Below are 27421 nucleotides of genomic sequence, written 5' to 3' on the forward strand. Positions count from 1 at the left end.
TAGTCATATGAGAGGCAAAAAGATAACTTGGAGAAAAATAATGCCCTAAATGATGAGCCTGAGACAAAAGGCTCATTAATCAAGAAGGGATTCGTCGTAGGAGAGAAATTTAGTGTGTTTTGTGTTAGAAATGTTGAATTTGAAGTGTCCTTGTGACATCCAAATGAAGGTGTCCAGACAGTTAGAACCTTGGAGTTGGGGTTCAGCAAAAACGTTGAGACTGAAGATGAATATTTGCAAGTCCTCGGTATAGTCGAGATAAGGGAAATCTCCTAAGTGGATGAGGTTGCCCATAGGGAGGGGGTCTAGCATGGAGGAAGAGATGGCCCAGGACAGAACCCTGTCGTGGAGGAGTTTCCAGGGGAGACTAAGAAGGTACATCTGAGATAAAAGGACCACACTGCAGAAGCCGAGGGAATCAACTCAAGAAGGAGCAGTTGTTGAGAAAGCACATTCAAAGGAAGTGTTAAGTTTTGGCCGTAAGGAAGTCACTGGTGGCCTTTTGAGAAGGCACTTGTCAAGGAACGAGAGGCCAGAACGGGGTCTTAGTTGTTGAGGCACGAACGGGAAGGAAGGAAGCATACAGGAGCACAAAGGCTGCTCTTGGGAGACTCCGTAGTGAAGGAAAGAAGGGAAATGTGGCTTGAAAGGAAAAAATTGCTATTTGCATAGTTCTCTAGTTTTTAAGCACTTTTCCGTCTGTTAGACTACTTGATTCCCAGTACAACTCAGGAGGAAGGAAGGGCAAGTACTGATCTGCCTGGGAACAAGATGAGGTTAAAAAGAGATCAAAAGTCTTGCCCAAGGTCATCTGTAGCAAATAAATGGGAGAGCTGAATTTAGAATTCAGGTTATTTGGCTTGTAATACAATCATCTTTCCACTGCGCCCAAACAGAGCTTTTCTAAAGTGTTTGCTCTATTTGGATATTGGATACTAGAGGGCATTAAGCTCCTTCTTACAGGGGTTCTGATCTTATCTGGGGGGTAATGGGGGGCCACTGGAAGGTTTTGTGCAAGAGAAGGACATGTTTAAGTCAATGTCCGAGGGAGACAAATCTGGCAGTGAGGTGTAGGTTATCTTAGCGGAACAGACACCTCAGGGGTAAATCATTAGGACGTGGCTTCAAACTGGGACACAGCTTAAATAAACATCAAATTACGGTGCTGAGAAAGTTACTTCCCATTCAGTTCTGTGGATCTTCTGTTTGTGTTAAGGAGAGGGACTCAGCTTGCCAGTATCCTTTTACACCCCTCAAACACTCTGTAAGCTCTTTTTTCCCCCCTAAATTCCCTTTTTTAAAATTTTTTTTTTTACACGGGCCTCTCACTGTTGTGGCCTCTCCCGTTGCGGAGCACAGACTCCGGACGCGCAGGCTCAGCGGCCATGGCTCACGGGCCCAGCCGCTCCGCGGCATGTGGGATCTTCCCGGACCGGGGCACGAACCCGTGTCCCCTGCATCAGCAGGCGGACCCTCAACCACTGCGCCACCAGGGAAGCCCCCTAAATTCCCTTTTGAACAAAGAGAGGACAAGCCTCAGGCTGAGAATGTCTTCAAGAAACTGTATTTTGCTAGACCTGAATTACATCGTTTTGCGTTCACTCTATTTTATGAGCACTTTCCAGTTGTGACAAGTAGTACTGATTTCTCATCTATTATAATGATAGAAACATTACTATCAAATACATCTAAGTAAAAAAAGTCAGATTAAGGAAAAATATTAAGTCAATTTTAAGACAAATAGTGCATACATATGGGAAAGAAGCACTATGAATGTGCATTCTAATGACTATAAAGTTGGGGAACTTCTGGTCTTGGAGACTATTATAATAGGAGTAACGAGAATTTAGTCCAGGGTGAGATGATGGCAGTGGAAACAAAGGAGGCTCTGATAGACATTTTAGGGGAGTTAGAGGAGAGGACAGTTATCTACGTGGGGTATTGTCTGCATAATTTCCCAGGATGCTTATGGCTGCAGTAAGAGAAAACTTAAATGAAAAAGGCTTGTGTGATGCACTGAACTTATTTTCTAACAAGAAGCCCCAAGGTAAGGGGGCTCCAGGATTGGTTAAATCAGTGGCCCTTTGACATCACTAAGGACTCAGCTTCGCTCCACCTTCCAACCTCAGCAAATAAGCTTTGTTCTCAGGGCCACAAAGTGGCTGACGGTGGTTGGAGCAGTCCTATCCTGACATCTGATGCTTCAATGCAGGACGAACACATCTCTTCTGGAGACGAAGAGCAGAGGATGAAGAAATCTTTTCCCGAAGGCACCTCCACCAAAAGATTTTCCTGCAGGAATCATGTCACATATCAGGTGTAAACATTCACCGCAAAGGAGAATAAAATTAGCATAACTAATCTAGACTAATTAGGATTTATTTTCTGAGCTAGGGATACAGACCCTTTCCTGAGGGATGGCTTTCTCAAGGTAACAGGGGCTCCATTAACAAATATGGCCGGTAGGCAGTCAACCATTTACAACTTATACCAGTGGTTCTGAAATTTCTCAAATTAACCCTTGAACATAAGTGGGAAGTTCTTGAGGCTTGTGGTTCTTTTTTCAAAAAATTATTTGTCTTGGCTGTCCATGTGTTGGATTAAGGCAGAACGGAATACTTCCACTGCAAAATCAACTTCTGGTTTCGTGATGCACATCGAGGGTGCGATGCGGAATGTCTGAGGAGATAAAGGAAAATAGAGCAACGGATCATCATAGAATCAACTACGACTTAAAGGAAATGCATTAGATTAAGAATCGAACACCTTGTTTTCATGACATTCCTTATGTTTCCCTCAAGGGCTCGTCTCCTCCTCCCCAGTGCTGTATCCAGGCCATTCGTCCTCTAGTCTCAAAAATTCTGGTACCATCCGCTCAGCCCCTTTTCCTTTTTGTCACCTGCTGACCTCCTGGTCCTTCCACCACCTCCACTGAGGTCTTAGGCCTCTATCTACCCTCCGTTTCTGCCATCACCGAGGTTGCCTTCTGTGGCCCTGTGTGCAGCCCAACAAACTAGCGTCTCAGTTTCTTGATCGCCATGACGCCAGGAACCTTCATCTGCATCCACTCACACCCCAGGCCAGCACCACGGGCCTCCTCTTCACTAGGGATTCTTCAATTTCTGATTCCCAGTGCATCTGCCCTTCCCATGAAAACTTCAGTCTCCTCCTCCCTCCATGAGCTTCAGGTCCGTCACCCCACTCAGATCTCATCCTCCTTTTCCTACCCAGCTTGGAGCACAGGCTTGAGGACATGAACCCCTCTCTCACCTGCCCCCTCACTCTGCTTGCCTTCCTACCCTTCCGCTGCTGCACACACACAGCAAAGTCCCAGGTCCCATCAAAGCTCTAATAGAACTGTTTTGCTCCAACATAGAGAGCTGAGAAGTGGGAAAGAAAATCACACCGCTGGTGGACAGACACCACAAGGAATGCAGGGTCCTACTTCTGCTGGTGTCCTAAAGGTTCAGGTCCTCTCGCCTTTGCCATTCTAATTTCCATTCCTCTCACTTTCCTCACTCAGTTCCTACACCCCTCACTCTGTTTCATAGACAGTCTTGCCTCATGCTCCTCAGAAACTGTCAAGCAAGACCTTTCTATAAACTTGCTTGCTCCCACGTGCATTCTTATATCCTAGGCTGAAGGTTCAAGGAACAAACCATCTACGATTCGACTCCAAATTTTCCACCTGTGCCTTTGGCCCTTGCTTCTCCCATCACCTTCCCTCCAGGAAACATCCCTGCATTCTCTTGCATCTTCACCTTCTCCTCAACTTCCCCTCAGCCTATAAACAAGCAGGCTTTGGGCTTCCCTGGTGGTGCAGTGGTTGAGAGTCCGCCTGCCGATGCAGGGGACACGGATTCGTGCCCCGGTCCAGGAAGATCCCACATGCCGCGGAGCGGCTGGACCTGTGAGCCATGGCCGCTGAGCCTGTGCGTCCGGAGCCTGTGCTCCGCAACGGGAGAGGCCACAGCAGTGAGAGGCCCGCGTACCGCAAAAACAACAACAACAACAACAACAAAAACCAAGCAGGCTTACAGCTCTCATAATCTAAATCCAAACCACACATAAAACCACAGATAAAAATGTGTTGACCCTCCTGGTCTCTTCCAGCTACCATACAAATACTATCCTTCCTTTCATCAAACTTATAAAAATAAAAGGACTGGTTGATGCTATTGGCCATTATTTTCCACTCTGCCTTCCCTCTATTCACATCTCAACTCATTGCAGCCTGGTTTGTGTCCCATCAACCTTCTGACCCCACCCTGGGGAATCCGACGGGCACGTTCCAGCCCTCATCCTTTCTGGCCTTCTCTTCTGCATGTGGAACTTCTGTTGCTCCCCCTTCCAGAACCTCCCCACTCTGGCTCCCATGACTCCACACCCTCCTAGCTCTCCTCACAGCTCTCCACCCATTTTGTGTCTCCATCTGGGTACCTCTTATTCCACCTGCCCTTTAAAAGTTGACGTGACCCAGGTGTCTATCCTCATCCCTCTGCATTTCGCATCTAGACTCCCTTCCCAGAAGCTTTCCTCCTCTCCCCACTTCTATGCTGATGACCCCCAAATCGTGATCCTCACCTCGATTCTTTCCTCTGAGCTACAGACTTGTCTATAGATAGAAGGAGAGCAAGTTCAAAGCAGCACTCATCCCTTTATACCCAAGTCCTGGGCATTTCACTGCCACATTGCTCTCTGGATGTCTCCTCTATCCCTACGGCTGCTGGTCAAGTTCAGACAGCATCATTAGCCTCCACCTGGACTCCCGGCCTCCAGTCTCGTCCCCTCGGGTTTACTCTCCTCCGAGGACAGATTCAGAAATCAGACTGCCTGAATTTGGATCCTGGTTCTGCCACTTACTAACTGTGTGACTTGGGCAATTTACCTAGCCTCTCTGTGCCTCTTTTTCTTCATCTGTAAAATAAGGATAAGAGTACTTATTTCATAGGTGTGTTGAGAGCATTAAATGAGTCAACATATGAAAAACATTTAGAACAGTGTATACTATCCCTTCGTGTGGTTATCGGCAAGCTTACTAGATTGTATTATCATTTTCTGTTTAAGTCTTTCTCCTCTGCCAGTTCCATGGAGGGAGGGACAGATCTTATTTCTCACTGTAGCTCTAGTATCCAGCCAAGCAGTGACTGCCTAGGACTCAAGTGTGTGCCGGACGACTAAGGACTAACTAAGCAAGTAAACAATGAATTGTTTTCTGTCTTTAGAAGTAGCCCGTCTTAGGATTTTGAATCATTAACTTACTCTGTCTGATTCATATAGAAAAATATCTGGGACCAGGACTAGAAAAAACTCAGCATTTCCCAGCAAAAGCGCTCATTCTGGTTTTGTTTGCTATGGTTTGGTTTGGGCTGGAAGAGCTTTCAGTCTGTTTGTTCACAGGCTGAGGGGAAGTTGAAATAAACTGCAGAAACAAGAGAACATCTGTTTCCCTAAGTGGAGGGTCAAGAGCACGGAGAGACATCTCATTCTCTAACCTTTAGGAAAGGAGGTGGGAAAAGGCTTGGGGGACAGATGAGCTTCTATAGAGATCTTGCCTAATAGCTCCCATTTTCTCTGTGAAGCACCAGGCGAGGGTGTTCGCTGAAATCAAGTGAGAGGCAGCAGTGAAGCAGGGAAACTAGGAAGAATGACGCATGTTTAAAACGGGAGAGAAGGATGCCGAAGGCCAAGAGCAAAGTAGGGGATGAGTAGGAGTGACCCTACATCTTAAATCTCGGCCCCGGAGCGAATCCCTGGAGAGGGTCCTGCTGGTGTGACGGATGGAGGAGCAGATCACTTTACAGTAGCAGCCCATGCCCGCGGCAGGGCCACACCAGGGTCCCGACCGTGGGGCTTGTACTTGGCTTTCCCAGGAAGGGGGCGGGGAGAGCTTGTTCTCTGCCTCTGCCAGCCTGAGAGTGAAGGGCACTGGGAGTGGCTGATTTTGAGTTCTGCATTAGGGACCTGGCGGGGCTGCCAGCACCATGACGTTGCTCCTGGCCACAGCGGCCACTAAGGCTTAGCAGGGTTGCAGGTCAGAGTCAGAGCTCAGGGCTGAGTTAAAAAAGACTAGGACTGAGCTTTCAGAGGTTAGAACTCATTCACACGTGAGACAAACTGGGTACGCGTGACTGTTACGACACTATTATGACCTGTCGTGTAAGTCCTCTGCTTTGTCTGTGCAGTTTTGCCTCCTTAGACTGTCCTCTGTGTATATTCCCTGCCGAGCCGCGGTAACCAAACCATTTCACACAGCGCCCTCTAGTGGCCCGAGGGCTTCACTGTCCCTTTCTTTTGAAAACGTGTGAGCACTAAGCCTAGAGGAAGCGGAACTGGGTCCCCTAGCATAAGGGTGAAGAAAAGGGGCCAGCACTGGGACCTCAGGGAGATGCCTACCTAAAGTGATAGGTAAAGGCCAGCCTTCTTGTTACCTGAGAAAAAGTGCCACCCCTGCCAATCAGAAGCCCCATGCGTTTGCAGTCCTGGTGGATTTGATTTACTTCTTCACGGGGAAGAGGCTGGCGGCTCGTCTGCAAATACATTTTAAAAATATTTGGCATTTGAATGATTCAAGACATTATTTCTAAGAGGAATAAAATGCAACTCAAGCAATCAATGCTCTTCTCTCCCTCTCAACCTCTCTCCCCCAGTAATTGAATAAAGCTATTCATTGCTGAATTGGATTTCTTTCTGTGGGGGGTGTTATTGAAAATATTTGCTTTTATCCCAGTTCATCCCAAATTCCCAAAGACAAGATGAAGCTGAATATAGACCGTCAGTGAATCTTGGCTCTGCAGTTGGTTACCCTGGGAGCTTGGTTCTTTTTTTGTTTGTTTGTTTGTTTGTTTTGCTGTACGCGGGCCTCTCACTGTTGTGGACTCTCCCGTTGCAGAGCACAGGCTCCGGACGCGCAGGCCCAGCGGCCATGGTTCACGGGCCCAGCCGCTCCGCGGCATGTGGGATCTTCCTGGACCGGGGCACGAACCCGTGTCCCCTGCATCGGCAGGCGGACTCTCAACCACTGTGCCACCAGGGAAGCCCGGGAGCTTGGTTCTTTAATAGCCGTATTTGGAGTTTGCTTTATTTATGTGGAAATTGTCCTCAGCTCTTCACTTTGTTTTGTCCATGTAAAAAATTCATTTCAAAGTCCAGGAAATGGCTGTGAAGTTGCACAAGGGCATAAACGGTCCAAGCTTTCTCTGGGCCATAGTATGGCCTGGGCAACTGGGGTGGGTCTGTTTGTCCTCATCTTCCCTGCTTGTGGAATTTGCTCTTTCTCACCCAAGACTTAATCCTCCAGGGTCAGGAAAGGTAAGCTCTCTGGAGCCTAGAGGATGTTTCAGGTCACTTGGCATCTGAAGGTTGTCCCTTCCTGTGGGCCCAGGTATTCTAGTACCCTTTTGATGACACTGGGCTGGGGACTTCTGAGTCTGTGAGCACAAATGCTGCAACTTAGTCAAGTCCATTGTGAAGCTTTAAGATACAGAAAATACTATTCAAACTTTCCCACTACTAGATAATGGAGGACCAGGATGGGGAAAAGAACAGCATTTCCTCATTGATCCTAAAATGTCATCCTGCTTGCCCCTAATGTTCTCATGAGGAAAGACTAAAACACGACAATATAATTTAAGGCTAAACTGTGAAAGCTGGAAAGAAGTCAAATATGGTTTGGGGGACGAGAGGTCAGAGGTCAGAAAGGGTTCCTCAGGGGCAGTTGGGTTGATGGGCCTTGGTGGCTATCAAGGGTCTGGAGAGGTGGACTTTGTTTGGCTTTAGCCTGGTCTGGGCCAGCACGCTCCCTGCTCCTTTGTGCATTCTATTACCCCCTGGGCTCAACTGCTATGACTAATTGAACATCTTGTAGGCATTCCGAACAGAAAAGCACTGTCAGAAAAGCTAATGAGGCAAAGCCACAGGACAGCCTGCCCGGGCCCTGTGCTCGGGTCTAAGTCCCAATCACTCCATAATCAAATGGGCGTGTTAGTAACTAACCTCTTCTCAGGGATGTAATGTAGCTTTGTGGTTATTTATTTATTTATTTTTTGCCGTTTTTGAGGGATAAGTCTTCATTTAAACAATTATAAAAGTAATGCAGGGTTATTGGGAAAAAGTCCTGAAAGCGATATGCAAATGCACTAAGTAAAAATGAAACGTTTCCCCTTCTCCAATCCTACTCCTAGGGATACTACCTGTTGGTAATTAGTGGGAACTAGACACTTTTTCTATGCATATACATACATTTAAATGCATATTTTAAAAAATGTCATACTTTATAATGTTCTGCAATTTGCTTTGAACAATTTACAATGTATCCCGAACATCTTTCCATGTCAGTGTATTTGGACCTAGTCTTCTTTTTTAAAAAATTTTATTTAGCTATTTTATTTCTTTTTGGCTGTGTCGGGTCTTAGTTGCAGCACTCAGGATCTTTCGTTAAGTCTCCCGGGCTCTTCCTTGTGGTGCACGACTTCTCTCTAGTTGTGGCTTGGGGGTTTTCTCTCTGTAGTTGTGGCGCGCAGGCTCCAGAGTGCATGTGCTCTGTAGTTTGTGGCACGCAGGCTCTCTAGTTGAGACGTGTGAGCTCGGTAGTTGTGGTGCACAGGCTTAGTTGCCCTGCAGCATGTGGGATCTTAGTTCCCTGACCAGGGATCAAACCTGTGTCCTCTGCATTGTAAAGTGGATTCTTTACCATTGGATCACCAGGGAAGTCCCTGGACCTAGTCTTCTTAAAGATTACCTAGTATTTTGTTGTTTGTTGGTAGAGCAATTTGTTTAATCTCTTAGTTTTGGACATTTATGTTATTTTCAATTTTTGTTTATGATCATAAGAATGCTGCAAACATCCCCACTCATTTATATCTTTACACACTTCTGTGTATATTTCTTTAGGACACATCACTCTAAGTGGAATGGCTAGGTCAAAATGTATACATGTAAAATTTTGATAGATACAGACAAATTTCTGTCCAAAGGGCTGTATCCAATTCACATCCTTACTAACTGCTCATGGGAGTTTTGATTCTGGGTTATACTGTATAGCATTAAAGCCAAGTTCTGAGCTGTTTTAATTACATGAATGTGGTCTGAAGTGTTGCAGGAGCCGGAAATCAATCAACAAACATGGATAAAGCACTCACCGTCTGTGTATTTCCTGGCCTCAAAAGTGTACAGTTTATTTAGGAAAAGAAGGTATTTATACGTGAAAACCGAGTCAACAAATACATGATTTGAAAGAGCCTTTCAAAGGAGCTCTTTAGACAGTGAGTGTGAGAGATTTTAATTTTTTCCGCAATACAGTTTGCACATCTTTCCATGTCACATGTATTTCTGTGCCATGTAGTATGGACGTACCATCCTTTAGCTTGCTCTGTATCAATGGGATTCTGATGTTTTACCATGACAACTCAAGTTCTGAAGAGCATCTCTGTTCACACGTCTCGGAGTGCACAGAAGTTGGCTTCGGATTAGTGGGAAAGGGACGAACGCCTCCTCTTTCACTGGGCTTTCTTTGGTGGAGTCTGGGCTTTGAGGCATCTAGGCATCCTCGAGGGACCTCTTGGGGGGGGGAACTGGAATGGACTCTTCTGAGCCTTAAAACAGCCCTTGATGGAGCCCCAAGCTGAAGGTATGTTACGGCCTGCGAGCCAGAGGGCCTAGTCCCATGTTACTCTTATTTTCCTGCTGTCTTCCCTTAGCTTTCAAATCTGGTTCAAACATTCCTGCTTTTCACTGGCTCTGCTGTGTGGTACTAATGGGAGAGTGTTATATCCATGGTCTAGTCTGAATATTGAGAGAACTGAACACAGTCCTTCTAGACTAGGGTGGTGTGATGAGAGCCAACAGCAAGAAGTCACCCATGGATAAGAATTAGGGTGAAGGGGCTGGTCTGACTATTGATTCCTGTGCCAAGATTCCCCTGCTGTCACTCCCCCCAGAGGATCTAGAGTTTGCATTTATGGAGGATTGGGACAATTTCCTACTGACATGGACCCTAGGGGCAGCAGTAACAACAGAGGGAAAGATTTGAGAAACAAGGCAAAGAAAGAATCAATAAAACTTGACGTTAGAACTAAGGAGAGGGAAGGGGTCACAGATTATCTTGTGGTTTTGAGGCTAGGGAATTGGGAGAACAGTGGAGGGTGAAAAACAGACACAGCAACCTTGCGAAGAATCACTGGCTTAAGGGCAATGCTAAGTTCAATTGTCATATCGATTTGAGGTCACCTTGCAGTAGGTCATCAGAAAGTCACATTCCGCCCTTGTTACTTGGGAGATTGAAGTCCATTCACAAACAAACAAACAAACAAATACAAAACCCTATAAATCTTTAACATCCTCGCCCCAAACCAACACCACAACCTTCTCCTGGCCCTTCCCCCTTACTTCCGCTAGCTCTCTGTCCCCCTGCCCCTCCCCCAGTAATTTCCTCCCTTCCTTATATTTTTAATTCAAAATATTCATTACCATTGCTCTTTGCCTAGTCTGGCAAGAATAACATCAACTCCCTTTTGCAAATGCTATTCGGCACTCTAGGACTCTAGATGACCAGCTAGCCTGTCCTTCATACTCAACACTCCCGACTCATCTCTAATGAGCTTTGCTCAGTCTTGCTGTCCTTGTGTGCTCTCTTCCTGAGAATGAATGAGCTTGTAGCTGAGGCTTCCTACTTTAACTCTTGCCGCCAACCCCCCCCCCACACAGAGACTGCAGAGAACAGCAGATCACAACCTACCTTATCCTTCACCATCTCTATTCCTATCATGAGGCCTTTGCCTCGGACGTCTCCAACGATTTCAAATTCATCCCTCAGCTTAGCAAACTTCAGTAACATATAGGTGCCAACTTCCTGGCTGTTTTCTTGTAGATTTTCTTCTTTAATTACCTGTTGAGAGAAAGCCCCAAATGGCCTTGCATTAAAAAAGTTTTAAAACGGACCGAGAAACATGGAGATATAAATGTATGTGAACCTCTTTACAAAAACTTGACCAGACAAATGGAACCCAAAGTCTAGTATGGCCATAACTTGTCCTACAAAAAGATCTGCTGTAGGGAGAAAAAAAATTCTTGGTAGAGGGGATGCTTCCCCCCTACCCTCCTCATCTTCAGGGTGGGTAAAAATTTAGGAAAAAATAAAAGAGACGTCTCAGTGTTGAGCTCTTTGTGGACCCACAGTCAGGGCACCTGAGATATATATTCAATAAAAGGATTTTCACCTACTTCCACCCACAGCAGAGACCTGTGATTCCTGACCAAACACAAGCAGTATACTACACTTATAACCAGCTGATAATAACTGCATGACTCCAGGCAGAACCTGATGTTTTTAAGACCTACTTGTTCACCTAAATCCTCTCTATCTGCTAAATTGGTTGAGGCGACACAGGACTTAAAAAATGTAAGCTGGCAATGTCTACAGAATGAAATAAATGACACATCCTACTTACACTTTCTCATTTTGAGATTTAATCATATTTGAAGATACTTTTTAATTTGCAAGGGCAGCTTTTACTTATTTTTATTGAAAAATAGTTTTAAATTTAATTTTTTTGAATAAGTGAATCACGTGCCTCGTTCAAACATCAGAAAGTACAGAAACATAGAGTAGAATGAGCCTCACTGATCCCTGTTCCCCAGCCACCAAGTTTCCTTCTCCACAAAAAACCATTGTTATTAATTTCTTGGACATTCTTCCAGAAATACATTACACTTTTAAGCAAACGCTATTATGCATATAAGCAAGGGCATTTAAAATAATCTTTTCAACAGATGAGACCTCAGGCAAAATCAATGGCCTGGAGCTGAACCACAGCTGAATCACCTTGTTGGAATTGCATAGAACTCACTTGCTCTTTCCTCTTTTAATTTATGACAGTACAACAAAAATAAGGAAGCATATACAAGACAGGACCAAAATTAAACTGAAATCAAGGATAGCCATTGGTAAATATCCATTAAATACCGCTCAAATGACAAAGAAATTTCAGTGCTACCAGCTAGCTAGGGAAATTCTTATATTTCCCATGTGTGTGAGGTTTATTACATATTATTTCATATCCAATACTTGAAGCACTCACAGTAGATCTTAAAAAGGGGGAGGGGGCAGAATAATAACTGGAAATCTAACTTAAATTCATGGACTAGGAATTAACTCTTCACTTTAATCATAAAATGTGATAGAGTTCTGATAGTGTGTGTGTAGTTTTGAGGTAGTCGTTTGGTGAACTGAGTGATGTTGATGCGGTTGCTGGAAAGTACCTCAAGCACCGATGATCCAATGGCGCAGGCCATGGGGTTCCCTCCGAAGGTATTGAAGTGAAGCAGGCGTTTAGCCAAAGACTTGGCAATCTCTGGAGGGGGTGGAGAATAAAAGTGGATAAAGGGTGACACATTCCTATCTATAATCTCCCATCATGCATTTGGATTATATTTACCTTCATGTTGTATATGTACGTGTAATATATTTCATGGCGTCCAATTCATTCTTCACTCACCAGATAGTGGATGTTATGGTTGGAATTGTGTCTCTTCCCTCCCCCACCCCAATTCATACGTTGAAGCCCTAACCCGCAATGTGACTGTAATTGAAGGTAGGGCCTTTAAGGAGGTAATTAAGGTCATAAGGGTGGGGCCCTAATCCAATAGGATTGGTATTCTCCTAAGAAGAAGAGACATCAGAGCCCTTTCTAGCTGTGGAAAAGGACATGTGAGGACACAGCAAGAAGGTGTTCATCTGCAAGAGAGATCTCACCCAAAACCAACTCTGCTCATACCTTGATCTTGGATTTCAGCCTCTAGACCTGTGAGAGAATAAGCCCAAGCTGACTAATACGGTGGATAAGGAAAAATTGCTTATTTATTCAATGAGAAGTTTAATAATAAAAATCTTTAATGTGTTGTATGAATTGAAAAGTACTTTAAAACTTGATTTATGGGAACTTACATGGAACCTTCATTAGCTAAGCCTTTTTTCTATATTCCACTCTTGGGACTAAGAAGGAAATATTTTTTAAAAAATCTCATATCAAGGATTTCATAATATAATTTCAAGATTGTTTCAGGGTTAGTATATATTCAGTTCATTATACTTCACATTCTACATCCACATTTTAGTAACTTTTTTCATTCAGTAAAAACACTGAGGGATTCCCTGGTGGCACAGTGGTTGAGAGTCCGCCTGCTGATGCAGGGGACATGGGTTTGTGCCCCGGTCCGGGAAGATCCCACATACCGCAGAGCGGTTGGGCCTGTGAGCCATGGCCGCTGAGCCCGCGTGTCCGGAGCCTGTGCTCCGCAACGGGAGAGGCCACAACAGTGAGAGGCCTGCGTACCGAAAAGAAAAAAAAACAAAAAACAAAAAAAAAACACTGAACTCTTACAAGGCACTTAATTATACTTTGGAGCCTCTCAAGTATGCTTACTATTGGTTGGAAAAACAAATGAAATAATTTTAAGATTTTCAACACTAAATGGTTCATAAAATTCTTTTCTGTAAAACCTCACTAAAATGGGAAATACAGCTAATTCTAATGTTCATTTTATAGAATGTTAGAGCAAAGTGAGATTGTATTGTCTTTAGCTGTTTTGCTGATGATCAACAGAGAAAACTATCACCTGGACCTTGAGTCTATAGCTTATTGGTGTGGCAAGACTAGGTCAGGGTGTCCTTCAAGAATATGATTCCCTTGGAAACTTCAGCACTGGCTTCAGGTTGTTTAGCAAGGATCTCTTGTGTTGGTTTTGTTTTTGTGGCACGTTTGCCTAGACGTTGTCAGTAGAGTAGAACCCTGCATTTCATTGTGGGTCTGGGAGAATTAGTCTTCTCTACAGCAAGAGCAAAAAGGGCTGGTTTTCTTCCATCTCTTCTACCATCTGGCAGACAGTTTCCCTTTTTCATTGCTTGGGAATCCCATCACTGTCTCTAGCCCACACAAGTTCCAATACACATGTTTTCTGCCATTGCTGATGCAGGAGACCCAGAAGCAGACAAAAACTGCCTGTAGTTCCTACCTGGAGTTGTCACAACTGCTGCCATGGGAAAGCCATTCCCAATCCCTTTAGCCATGGTGACAATATCTGGCAGGACACCGTGCGTTTGGAAGCCCCAGAAGTGAGAACCCAACCTTCCAAATCCTGTCTGCACCTGTGAAAACAAGTCCCAAATCATTGGAAAGCTTTCAAAGAAATGTTGGTTTTTTCTTGACTCTCTGGTCTCTTCTCTTTCCTCCTCTTCCATCTCCTCCTTCCTAACATCATCATCATCATCAGTCATCATCATCACCATCCTCATACTATTATGGAGAAAGCACTTATTCTGCACCTGACCTTTTATTTTTATTTTTTTAACATCTTTATTGGGGTATAATTGCTTTACAATGGTGTGTTAGTTTCTGCTTTATAACAAAGTGAATCAGTTATACATATACATATGTTCCCATATCTCTTCCCTCTTGCGTCTCCCTCCCTCCCACCCTCCCTATCCCACCCCTCCAGGCTGCACCTGACCTTTTAGGCACCAAAAGCTGGTTACTAGCATTGTGTGGTTCTAGACATGGTTTTTAACTCCTCTGAATCCATGTTAACTCTGTTGAGTGGAAACAATAGCAATACATCACAGGGCTGCTGTGAGGGTCATATACATAATGCATGTGAAAAAGGTGATTGTGATTAGCAATCCTTGATAAGGATCTCCTATGTGTAAGGCTGTGTCTGCCCCAGGCTGGATGAAGCAGGAGTTACAGTAAGCAAATTGGTGCTGGGGTGCCCACTACCCAGCCCAGACAGGCTGGTTGTCCTTTTCCCTGTGATTTCTTTTTCCTCCTGGGAATTAGTCATGAGGAGGACCCAGCTGAGTCAGTTAAGTCAGGATGGAGCTAAGTTGAACTTAGTCGTTTTGTGCATGCTGTTTCCTCTTTCTAGAAAGCCCTCTCCCCGCTTCTTCATCTCACTAACTCCTCTTCTCTTTCAAGACACAGTTTCATCATTATTCGGCATAGGAAGATTCTCCTGAGCTGCACTAGGGCCCCCACTCAAGGCACCTAAGCTGCCGTCAGAACTTCTCACCTTGGACTACTATCACCAGCATACATGTATCTTATTTTTCTCTTTATCCACAATACCTAGCAGAGTGCCTGATAAAAGTAGACACTTAGTGTTTGTAGAATGGATAAAAAAATGGCGGAAGTGCCTAAGTGAATAAAGCCACACAAACATTTCTATGCAAATTTTCGCCAGAGCCTTTTTGGTGAAGGTTCCTTGATCTCCTTCTGGTTCTCAGTCTCCTGGGCTGTCTGTCTATCTCTCTCTCTACACATACACACATTGCAGGTCTGGGGTAGAGGTGTGGGCACTTGAAGCTGATTCTGAAATGCACTTGAAAGAGCAAGGGTCCTTCTCAGGCTTCCTGATTATTTTCTTGCTCTCTCCAGGGTGCTGCTGCAAAGGCAGATGTTGGGGGTTACAATTAGACGAGAGTGAACAACGTAGGAGAAGAGCTTAGACGTGGGAGTCAGACAGACGTGGGCTCGAATCCTGGGTCTCCGACTTCCTAGTTATGGGCCTCTGGACAAGCTGATGAATTTGCCCAAATGAGATAACATAGGAAGAGTTCATGGCAAATCCATCCATTTTGCCTTTCTGCCTATCTTAATTTTTCACTTCATCTATCAAAGTACCATCAATGAATGGTGAAAGATCAGACTGCTTGGACAACACGTGAAATTATGTAGGACCATAAACCGTGTTTAGCCACCTAAGAAGTATCAGTTCCACAGAATCTTTTAGTTGAACAGAGATGATTCATTCTTTTTTTTTTTTTTTTTTTTTTTTTGGCGGTACGCGGGCCTCTCACTGTTGTGGCCTCTCCCGTTGCGGAGCACAGGCTCCGGATGCACAGGCTCAGCGGCCATGGCTCATGGGTCCAGCCGCTCTGCGGCATGTGGGATCTCCCCAGACTGGGGCACGAGCCCGCGTCCCCTGCATCGGCAGGCGGACTCTCAACCACTGCGCCACCAGGGAAGCCCACATGTGTCTTTTTGAATTATGTTTTTCTCTGGGTATATGTCCAGTAGTGGGATTTCTGGATCATGTGGTAATTCTATTTTCAGTTTTTTAAGGAAGCTCCATACTCTTCTCCAAAGTGGCTGTATTAATTTACATTCCCACCAACAGTGCAAGAGGGGTCCCTTTTCTCCGTACCCTCTCCAGCATTTGTTGTTTGTAGATTTTCTGATGATGCCCATTCTAACTGGTGTGAGGTGATACCTCACTGTAGTTTTGATTTGCATTTCTCTAATAATTAGTGATGTTGAGTAGCTTTTCATGTGCTTCTTGGCCATCTGTATGTCTCCTTTGGAGAAATGTCTGTTAAGGTCTTCTGCCCATTTTTGGATTGGGTTGTTTGTTTTTTTTGATATTGAGCTGCATGAGCTGTCTATATATTTGGAGATTAATCCTTTGCCCATTGATTCGTTTGCAAATATTTTCTCCCATTCTGAGGGTTGTCTTTTCACCTTGTTTATGGTTTCCTTTGCTGTGCAAAAGCTTTGAAGTTTCATTAGGCCCCGTTTGTTTACTTCTGTTTTTATTTCCATTTCTCTAGGAGGTGGGTCAAAAAGGATCTTGCTGTGATTTATGTCAAAGAGTGTTCTTCCTATGTTTTCCTCTAAGAGTTTTATAGTGTCCAGTCTTACATTTAGGTCTGTAATCCATTTTGAGTTTATTTTTGTGTATGGCGTTAAGGAGTGTTCTAATTTCATTCTTTTACATGTAGCTGTCCAGCTTTCCCAGCACCACTTATTGAAGAGACTGTCTTTTCTCCATTTTATATCCTTGCCTCCTTTGTCATAGATTAGTTGACCATAGGTGCGTGGGTTCATCTCTGGGCTTTCTATCTTGTTGCATTGATGTATGTTTCTGTTTTTGTGCCAGTACGTATTGTCTTGATTACTGTAGCTTTATAGTATAGTCTGAAGTCAGGGAGTCTGATTCCTCCAGCTCTGTTTTTTTCCCTCAAGCCTGCTTTGACTATTCAGGGTCTTTTTTGTCTCCATACAAATTTTAAGATATTTTGTTCTACTTCCGTAAAAAATGCCATTGGTAATTTCCTAGGGATTGCATTGAATCTGTAGATTGCTTTGGGTAGTATAGTGATTTTCGCAATTGATTCTTCCAATCCAAGAACATGGTATGTCTCTCCATCTGTTGGCATCATCTTTAATTTCTTTCATCAGTGTCTTATAGTTTTCTGTATACAGGTCTTTTGTCTCCCTAGGTAGGTTTATTCCTAGGTATTTTATTCTTTTTTGCAATGGTAAATGGGACTGTTTCCTTACTTTCTCTTTCAGAATTTTCATCATTAGTGTATAGGAATGCAAGAGATTTCTGTGCATTAATTTTGTATCCTGCTACTTTACCAAATGCATTGATTAGCTCTAGTAGTTTTCTGGTGGCATCTTTAGGATTCTCTATGTATAGTATCATGTCATCTCCAAACAGTGACAGTTTTACTTCTTCTTTTCCAATTTGTATTCCTTTTATTTCTTTTTCTTCTCTGATTGCCATGGCTAGGACTTCCAAAACTATGTTGAATAATAGTGGTGAGAGTGGACAACCTTGTCTTGTTCCTGATCTTAGAGGAAATGGTTTCAGTTTTTCACCATTGAGAATGATGTTGGCTGTGCGTTTATCATATATGGCCTTAATTATGTTGAGGTAGGTTCCCTCTGTGCCCACTTTCTGGAGAGTTTTTATCATAAATGGGTGTTGAATGCTGTCGAAAGATTTTTCTGCATCTATTGAGGTGATCATATGGTTTTTCTTCTTCAATTTGTTAATATGGTGTATCACATTGATTGAGTTGTGTATATTGAAGAATCCTTGCATCCCTGGGATAAATCCCACTCAATCATGGTGTATGATTCTTTTCATGTGTTGTTGGATTCTGTTTGTTAGTATTTTGTTGAGGATTTTTGCATCTATATTCATCAGTGATATTGGTCTGTAATTTTCTTTTTTTGTAGTATCTCTGTCTGGTTTTGGTATCAGAGTGATGGTGGCCTCATAGAATGAGTTTGGGAGTGTTCCTTCCTCTGCAAATTTTTGGAAGAGTTTGAGAAGGATGGGTGTTAGCTCTTCTCTAAATGTTTGATAGAATTCACCTGTGAAGCCATCTGGTCCTGGACTTTTGTTTGTTGGAAGATTTTTAATCACAGTTTCAATTTCATTACTTTTGATTGGTCTGCTCATATTTTCTATTTCTTCCTGGTTCAGTCTTGGAAGGTTATACCTTTCTAAGAATTTGTCCATTTCTTCCAGGTTGTCCATTTTATTGGCATAGAGTTGCTTATAGTAGTCTCTTAGGATGCTTTGTATTTCTGCCATGTCTGTTGTAACTTCTCCGTTTTCATTTCTAATTTTATTGATTTGATTCCTCTCCCTCTTTTTCTTGATGAGTCTGGCTAATGGCTTATCAATTTTTTTAATCTTCTCAAAGAACCAGCTTTTAGTTTTATTTATCTTTGCTATTGTTTTCTTTGTTTCTATTTCATTTATTTCTGCTCTGCTCTTTATGATTTCTTTCCTTTTGCTAACTATGGGTGTTGTTTGTTCTTCTTTCTCTAGTTCCTTTAGGTGTAAGGTTAGATTGTTTATTTGAGTTGTTTCTTATTTCTTGTGGTAGGCTTGTATAGCTATAAACTTCCTTTTTAGAACTGCTTTTGCTGCATCCCATAGGTTTTGGATTGTCGTGTTTTCATTGTCATTTGTCTCTAGGTATTTTTTGATTTCCTTTTTGATTTCTTCAGTGATCTCTTGGTTATTTAGTAACGTATTGTTTAGCCTCCATGTGTTTGTGTTTTTTACATTTTTTCCCCCTGTAATTCATTTCTAATCTCATAGGGTTGTGGTCAGAAAAGATGCTTGATATGATTTCAATTTTCTTAAATTTACTGAGGCTTGATTTATGATTCAAGATGTGATCTATCCTGGAGTATGTTCCGTGCCCACTTGAGAAGAAAGTGTAATCCGCTGTTTTTGGATGTAATGTCCTATAAATATGAATTAAATCTATCTGATCTATTGTGTCATTTAAAGCTTGTGTTTCCTTATTTATTTTCATTTTGGATGATCTGTCCATTGGTGTACATGAGATGTTAAAGTCCCCCACTGTTATTGGGTTACTGTACTTTTATAGCTGTTAGCAGTTGCCTTATGTATTGAGGTGCTCCTTTGTTGGGTGCATATATATTTATAATTGTCATATCTTTTTTGTGGATTGATCCCTTGATCATTATGTAGTGTCTTTCCTTGTCTCTTGGAACATTGTTTATTTTAAAATCTATTTTATCTGATATGAGTATTGCTATTCCAGCTTTCTTTTGATTTCCATTTGCATGGAATATCTTTTTCCATCCCCTCACTTTCAGTCTGTATGTGTTCCTAGGTCTGAAGTGGGTCTCTTGTAGACAGCGTATATATGGGTCTTGTTTTTGTATCCATTCAGCAAGCCTGTGTCTTTTGGTTGGAGCGTTTAATCCATTCACGTTTAAGGTAATTATCGATATGTATGTTCCTATGACCATTTTCTTAATTGTTTTGGGTTTGTTTTTGTAGGTCCTTTTCTTCTCTTGTGTTTCCCACTTAGAGAAGTTCCTTTAGCATTTGTTGTAGAGCTGGTTTGGTGGTGCTGAATTCTCTTAGCTTTTGTTTGTCTGTAAAGCTTTTGATTTCTCCATTGAATCTGAATGAGATCCTTGTCAGGTAGAGTAATCTTGGTTGTAGGTTCTTTCCTTTCATCACTTTAAGTATATCATGCCACTCCCTTCTGGCTTGTAGAGTTTCTGCTGAGAAATCAGCTGTTAACCTTATGGGAGTTCCGTTGTATATTATTTGTCATTTTTCCCTTGCTGCTTTCAATAATTTTTCTTTGTCTTTAATTTTTGCCAATTTGATTACTATGTGTCTTGGTTTGTTTCTCCTTGGGTTCATTCTGTATGGGACTCACTGCGCTTCCTGGACTTGGGTGGCTGTTTCCTTTCCCATGTTAGGGAAGTTTTTGACTGTAATCTCTTCAAATATTTTTCTTGGGTCCTTTCTCTCTCTCTTCTCCTTCTGGGACACCTATAATGCAAATGTTGTTGCATTTAATGTTGTCCCAGAGGTCTCTTAGGCTGTCATCATTTCTTTTCATTCTTTTTTCTTTATTCCGTTCTGCAGCAGTGAATTCCACCATTCTGTCTTCCAGGTCACTTATCCCTTCTTCTGCCTCAGTTATTCTGCTATTGATTCCTTCTAGTGTAGTTTTCATTTCAGTTATTGTATTGTTCATCTCTGTTTGTTTGTTCGTTAATTCTTCTAGGTCTTTTAAAGACATTTCTTGCATCTTCTCGATCTTTGCCTCTATTCTTTTTCCGAGGTCCTGGATCATCTTCACTATCATTATTCTGAATTCTTTTTCTGGAAGGTTGCCTATCTCCACTTCATTTAATTGTTTTTCTGGGGTTTTATCTTGTTCCTTCATCTGGTGCATAGCTCTCTGCCTTTTCATCTTGTCTATCGTTCTATGAATGTGGTTTTTGTTCCACAGGCTGCAAGATTGTAATTCTTCTTGCTTCTGCTGTCTGTCCTTTGGTGGATGAGTCTATCTACTCTTCTGTCATGCTTGAGAGTCAGGTTTACCCAGTGGTTAGTGTGGTCTTGGCTTAGTGTGGTTTGAATTCTGGCTCTGTCCCTACTAACTGCATGATCTCAACAGGCAAATTAACCATGTTGGACTTCAATTCACTCATCTGTAAAATGGGCATAATTACAACTGGACACTCCTTACAGAACCATGATGAATATTAACTTAGTTGTTACATACAAAGCATTATGAACAGTGCCTGACACTTAGTAAGTGCTCAGAAATTTCTAGCTATTATCTTTACCTACTCATTAGGACAGTCCTTCTGAAGGTCACCCTGTGTTAGTTTCCAATTAGGTTGTTGAAAATGATAAAAACATATACCGTAGGAAATTCTGAAATCCATTAGTTTCTTTGAATTCAATCTACCTTCCCGCTAATTAATCCAATGGTGGCAGCTTCACTGTGGCTGATTCCAAAGGTTAAAGCTTATTCTCTTCACCAGTGTAGCTAATTATAAACTGACTGAATAGACTTTTCTTCTTTTAATAGCAGATTAACTTTCTTCAGGACTTTGGTTCACTTCCCCTAAACTTGTACGGGCAGGATGGGAAAGGGAGGATGGACACAACAGGAGGAGCTGGCCCACGCTTCTCTGTGCAATGCCCGGGGGTCATCCAGTTCATCTGGGGATCACAGAGACCTGGCTGCACAGGAGGAAACTGCAAAAGAATTCTGCTGAGGGGGCAGCCCATTGTCCCCTATAGGGGATGTTTTAGTTGAAGAAAACTGTTTAGGCAAAGATGACAGGACTGAAACAGGTATGAATCATTCAAGTTCTCCACCTGTTTTTTGTGGTCTAACCACTTGTTAAAATCAGGACCCAGAAATGATTCAGGAGCACTTTGGAGGCTGTGGCGACTACCCTCTGGTCTTTTGATCTCCATTGCTATTCTCAGGAGGCAGAAGACCAGATACACTCCAATAAGGGGTGTGATTATAATGTAAATTAATCCCTTTAGGAAAGACACAGGCTACAGCTCACAGAGCCCATGGATTTTATTCCCTTAAAGTGTCCCCTTAGAGATACTGTATGATTATTCCAACAATGTTGCCATAACTATTTTAGAATTTACTTTTTGGAACTACTTAAAATTTTTTTTAAATTTTTTTGGCCATGCAGCACGGCATGTGGGATTTTATTTCCCAGACCAGGGATTGAACCCATGACCCTGCAGTGGAAGCGTGGAGTCCCAACTACTGGACCACCAGGGAAGTCCCTGGAACTACTCTTTGAATATCTATGATGGTGGCCCTCTTCTAACTTAGAGGTGGGACCTTTTCTTTTTAAGTATGATTTCCAAACAAATTTTGTTATTAAGGTAAGATGAATGCTTCCAGACTGGTTAATATTATTTTGACAAAAATTAAGATGAAAACTTGGTTATGAGATTAAACTAAGGTTAAGCTGCTCCTGACATGCACTCCCCAAAAGGAATTTTAAAAGTATGTTGAGGAATGGCAGCATCACCTATGCCTGTTAACAATTTATTTGATAGACTTCAATTTGGATGTTTAAGTTCTGTTGTACTTGATTAAATGGACAAACTAATCCAATAACGAACTAACCAGTCAACTAGCCAAAGCTTCATTAACTTATACCCAAGTCTTGGAATCCCCAGAGTGGTTGCTTTCTGCCTGGACCACAGAGGAGGGTTTAAAGAAGTTTCTCCTTGTGCTTTTCCTGTCCCGGCTGCACTGAATCGCACCTATTCCATGACCACTCACTTCATCTGCGATGCACACGCCTCCCCACTCACGAACCAGCTCGAAGGCTTCCTTTAGAAACCCCTTTGGGTACTGGACAACGCCATTCACCCCCTGCAAAAGACCAAACCAAGAAGACTTAGAGTAACAGCACAGCCCTTGAAAGTATTAAAAGAGAATTGAAGATGGATTATGATCAACATTAGCGTTAGTGATACTAGCAATTTTTAAAACAGTCTCTAGAACTATTTCAACTATGGGTGAAAAGAGGGGCCATTACTCTTATGCCATGCCTGCTGAAAAAGGATGCAAACATATTCTTTCCTGAGAGTAGAGGAAAAGTAGATTAGGGGATTTAGTAAGATTATAGAAAGGCTCCCCCTGACAGTGTGGGTGATAAAGAACTAAAAATTGCTGGGGTTGTCTATTTTTACAGATTTAGGGATTCAATAGTTTCATCTATCTCTCTGTTCAGTCTGGGAGTGCAGGAGATGGTTTTTTCAAAGGTCAACTGAAAACCAGCGCCCCCTCATCTTTTTTTTTAAGGGGACCAATGGAATGAATGAAGTTTGGAGAGGGACATAGCAGTGGTCACTTAAATAATTTGGAATTCTCTAGAATGTATGAGTTAAAAATCTGATAATTTAGAACTGAGCTCAATTAATGTTTGGTTAATACACTCACTTGAATCGGCTCTGCAAAAAATCCAGCAATTGATTTGGCCACAGAAGTGTTCAGAGTATCTTTGAATTGTTCAATATACTGGTCTTTAGCTTGGCAGCAGTCTGCAACAAACAAACAACAACAACAGAAAACACAGCATTTGAAGATGTGAGAATGGCATCCAGAAGAATGGGGGGGAAACAGGAAAAAAGAAAACAGGACAGTAAATTGAATAGAGTCCCTCAAGATACAGTAAACCAGGATATGAGGATATAGGTTTCTGAATGTTCTGAACATTCTGTCAGAATGACTCATACTTTGTTTCAAGCAGCTAGACTAGCATAGCCACAAAAGCATAAGCAAACCACTTCAGTTGTTTCCACCTGGAGAAGCAACGCTCCAAAGCATCATTGAGTCTGGTATTGATAGCTGTTTTATCTAAGGATACTGATCCTCTCAACAGTGTAGATTTAATTCAAATGTAATTGCTGTGTGGATTTAATCTATTTGGAAATAACCATGTTTACCTTTCATTGTTACTTAATCTGATGTGCAATTTTAAAGCAACAAAGTATCTCAGTCTTTATCGTTAATAAATATGTTTATATAGCAATCAGAATTCAGTCTAAACAGGAATGTACTACAGTCAGATAACTTTCATCCATTATAGCAAGGCAGAGGAAGCTTTCTCCTCTGGAATACCAAAGGTCCAAGATCAAGTACATCCATGTATGACTGAACCTTCAGAATTTTTATCCACACCTGTAATTTGGTTCTAAACAGCATCACATAGTCTCTGAATCTAAACCCACATCCACGGATAGCAGAAGAGATGCAGAGAGAGAGCTGGGTGTGATGGGGGGTTTCTGCTGAAAGCAGTCTGGGAGGCAAGTCACCATCTACCATCATGATGCTTAGAGGCATGGCTGCGATCCTGTCTACTGAAGGCTAGAGATAAGGAATGGAAACCTTCAGTTATGGTCTTCAAAAGTGAACCATAAATATATTTTATATTGAATACTTCAGCTCTTCATTAAAAGTGGGGAAAACATGACCTGGCCCCAAACATACTTTGAGGCTACATGCGATGTTTGGGAAAGCTTGCTTGACAGAGTTACCTGATCTTTAGTTAGCTGGAGTTGAGGGTTGGGGGTTTGAAGAAGGAAGTAATGACATGAATAGCAAACCCAGGAAGTACATTTTTTAGCATCACTTATGTTGCATGATGGGTAGGATATAGTAGACAAATAAATCTGTGCCCCTAGAGGTTGAAATTTCCTATTATTATTAGGAAAGGAAGAGAAAACAACCTAGGATGGCCCTAAAGGGTGAATTAGATATATGTTCAAAGGATATAATTTGGGAATTTAGTAAGATCATTTGTAACTAGAGAAATGAAAGGGTGGAGCAAAATCAACCCTAATGGCTTAAATTTGGACAAAACCAAACCATGGAGAAGGTTTTGCTTGAACCTGCGCTAGATCTTTCATAATTTTCCCCCCCACTGCCCATAAATTCAGTGATGAGAGGTCATCAACTGTCATTGGCTTTTTCCTTCATTTCGCATTTACTTCATTGGCTCGTTGCTGTGGCTTCAGGTCAGGTCGCCTCTGGAGAGAGACTTGGTGCAGTAGTGTCACCATGACAACATCAAGCGAGTGGAGAGAGGATGCTCTCCTGTATGCTATCCAGGCAACGGAGTAGAGAGGGAAGAGTTTTCATTTTAGCTGGTGGTAAAGAGAGAGTTAAGCAGAGTGAGACGCCAAGAAAGAACATTTTTTTTAAGAAAAAGGAAACTTGTCTTGCAAAAGGAGAAAGAGAAATGACATGATCAGTACTAGGTTTGGAACATTTTGGGGTAGTGGGTTGAGAGGTGCTTTTCATCACAAGTTACATCTGAAATTCAGGGACTGGAATGACCAGTGGAAAAGAAAAAATCCTGAGGAGGAGGTGGAGGAAGGGAATGAAATCTACCACAAATATCTATATTAGGCTCAAAAATGGGTGATGACATACTTTTGAGGTGAAAGAAAAGCCCCCAACCAAGACTGGCACCTGGATGTGCCCACTGAACGAACTCTAAGAGGAATGGAGAACTGGAACCTTCTATACTCAGAATAATTCACACTTTGGGATGCATTTATAAACATACATGAATATGCCTTTTTACAGCAAATACCAAACTCTTCTCAGGCCCTAACAGCATCAGAGGAGGCTGAAGTCCCTTTTTTTTTGCGATACGTGGGCCTCTCACTGTTGTGGCCTCTCCCGTTGCGGAGCACAGGCTCCGGACGTGCAGGCTCAGTGGCCATGGCTCACGGGCCCAGCCGCTCCGCAGCATGTGGGATCTTCCCGGACCGGGGCACGAACCCGTGTCCCCTGCACCGGCAGGCGGACTCTCAACCACTGCGCCACCAGGGAAGCCCCTGAAGTCCCTTTTTGTATAAAGATATGATATCAGTCTTGTCTCTTGAAGATATGCGTTAAGAAAACAGCTGACTTCAGACGTGCCAAAGATCACAGTTCCGAGAAGCAGAAATGTCTGCCTGTCACTATCATTTAACCTCTAGAGGCCACTAGAGAGATGACCCTGGGGCTCTGGTATATTCCAGTTGGCCTGAGGGAGAGAAGGCCTCAGAGAGGGAGGGACACAGAGCTGGGAAGGAAGGAAGTGACCATGTCTTGAGGGCTTCTGCCGCTGAAGCTCTGCGCTGGTGCTTTTGACGTCTGTGAGGTTCATCCAACTGATCTTAGTTGTTGGTGCCACGTGGATATGAGATACAGTCATGACTGTACTTGGCATCACTACTGTCTGCCTGCCTCTACAAAAGCTCTCTTCCTTGGTCTCTTGAAGGCCTGGGATGAGGGGCCATGGGAGCAGGTATTGCCGTCTCCATTTCATAGATGAGAAACGGAGGCAAAAGATGGAACTTTGCTTGTAGCTGAGCCACGGTAGGGCTAAAAGTCCAACCCAGGGCTCCTGACTTATGTGTCTCTTCAATCCTGGCCAGCAGAGCAGGAATTATTTTTAAGCCTGGGTTCCTCCTGCTGGCATATGGGTGTGAACAAGGGTGGTCATGGCTGGGGAGTACTGGCTTTGAGGGCAGAAGAATTGGAGTCAAGTCCTAGCTCTCGGCCTCCTAGGTGTGGACGTGTTTCTCCATCTTTAAAATGGAGACTGTGAAAGATAGCTTTAAACTTCCCTATGGTTTTAAGTTCTGTGACTATAACATCTTGTTCTAAAGCTCATTCTTTCATCCTCCTACGTCCGTATTGCCATTATCCCATCTGAATTTTAAGATGACTGTGAATTTTCTTCCTTTCGAAGCTGATTTTTAAGGCTTCCATTTGCATTCTTCCTCTCAGCCCAGTGACACCCTGTTCCATTAAAGATCTCTCAGTTGGAGCGTTTAGTGATTTCCTTCAGCACTGCTTAGGGGCAGCTGTCCAAAGGGTCCTGCACTGGGATGACAAGTGCGAGGTGGACCTTGCTGATGAGCAAAGAACAGATGCTGACGCCTTTACAACTTTTGAAGAGATGTCAGCAGCCTTCAGGAATGGTCTTCTGTTTTTTTTTTTTTTTTTTTTTTTGCGGTACGCAGGCCTCTCACTGTTGTGGCCTCTCCCGTTGCAGAGCACAGGCTCCGGACGTGCAGGCTCAGCAGCCATGGCTCACGGGCCCAGCCGCTCGGCGGCATGTGGGATCTTCCCGGACCAGGGCACGAACCCGTGTCTCCTGCATCGGCAGGCGGACTCTCAACCACTGCGCCACCAGGGAAGCCCTGGTCTTCTGTTTTGACAAAGGTTCTCATTTTGGCTGGTACTCTGAGTCCCTGGGGAACTTCCTCATTGGAGTTTTGAGATTTCTAAGTGTTCTTTCCCCTTTCCCCTTCTCCCATTGGGAATTGGCAAAAAATCCCTCAAAAAAACCCTTGTTTTCTTTTAAAATTGGTAGCAAAGCTATTGCTGGGAGAGCTAAGAGAGCGCCTTTAGTGAAGCAGCAGGTGACAGTCTGTTTTTGGCTTAGCTCTGACAGCATGAGATGCTGAGATGAGTTTCCTAACAGGAGATGGATGCTCTGATGGTATAGTGGTCATTGGCATAAGAGGTGTTAGTTCAGTGAGGGGTGATTTTCTAGTTGGATTTGCCTTGGCTTTCCCTTTCCCACTTTTTTGAATCTGTTCACCCAGGAATGGTTCTGCCTCTTTCCACATTCCTTACCCCTCCTGACCTTCCACCATGTGCCTCCCTCCCTGCCCAGCTGGACCTGGTGCACAGCTGCATTTCCTAATTGTTTGCACTGGAGAATCTCGGCAGTGGCTTCCTCCCCAAGGGCCACGGAAAACATCCGGGCACATCGTCTGCAAATGA

At 43.1% G+C, this 27421-nt stretch overlaps 1 protein-coding gene across 4 annotated transcripts in view; it reads right to left on the bottom strand.

Annotated features, from left to right (window-relative positions):
* Window positions 1-1558: 1558 nt before the first annotated feature.
* AGXT2 (alanine--glyoxylate aminotransferase 2) overlaps window positions 1559-27421 on the bottom strand; it is a 45072-nt gene continuing 19209 nt past the window's right edge. The window contains exons 7-15 of one of the 4 annotated variants that reach the window (XM_067730054.1): window positions 27318-27411; window positions 23072-23172; window positions 22409-22501; window positions 14011-14143; window positions 12774-12800; window positions 12259-12350; window positions 10736-10885; window positions 6432-6530; window positions 1559-2679 (exon numbers count right to left, since the gene is read on the bottom strand). In XM_067730054.1, coding sequence (XP_067586155.1) covers window positions 2572-2679; window positions 6432-6530; window positions 10736-10885; window positions 12259-12350; window positions 12774-12800; window positions 14011-14143; window positions 22409-22501; window positions 23072-23172; window positions 27318-27411 — 897 coding nt within the window. In that variant the 3' untranslated portion in view covers window positions 1559-2571. Of the gene's footprint in view, window positions 2680-6396; window positions 6531-10735; window positions 10886-12258; window positions 12351-12773; window positions 12801-14010; window positions 14144-22408; window positions 22502-23071; window positions 23173-27317; window positions 27412-27421 lie in introns of all 4 variants that reach the window. The other 3 variants (XM_067730053.1, XM_067730057.1, XM_067730055.1) reach the window with 3 other exon arrangements.

The sequence above is a fragment of the Pseudorca crassidens genome, chromosome 3 (genome assembly GCF_039906515.1).
Source record: "Pseudorca crassidens isolate mPseCra1 chromosome 3, mPseCra1.hap1, whole genome shotgun sequence".
Classification (NCBI taxonomy): Eukaryota; Metazoa; Chordata; class Mammalia; order Artiodactyla; family Delphinidae; genus Pseudorca; species Pseudorca crassidens.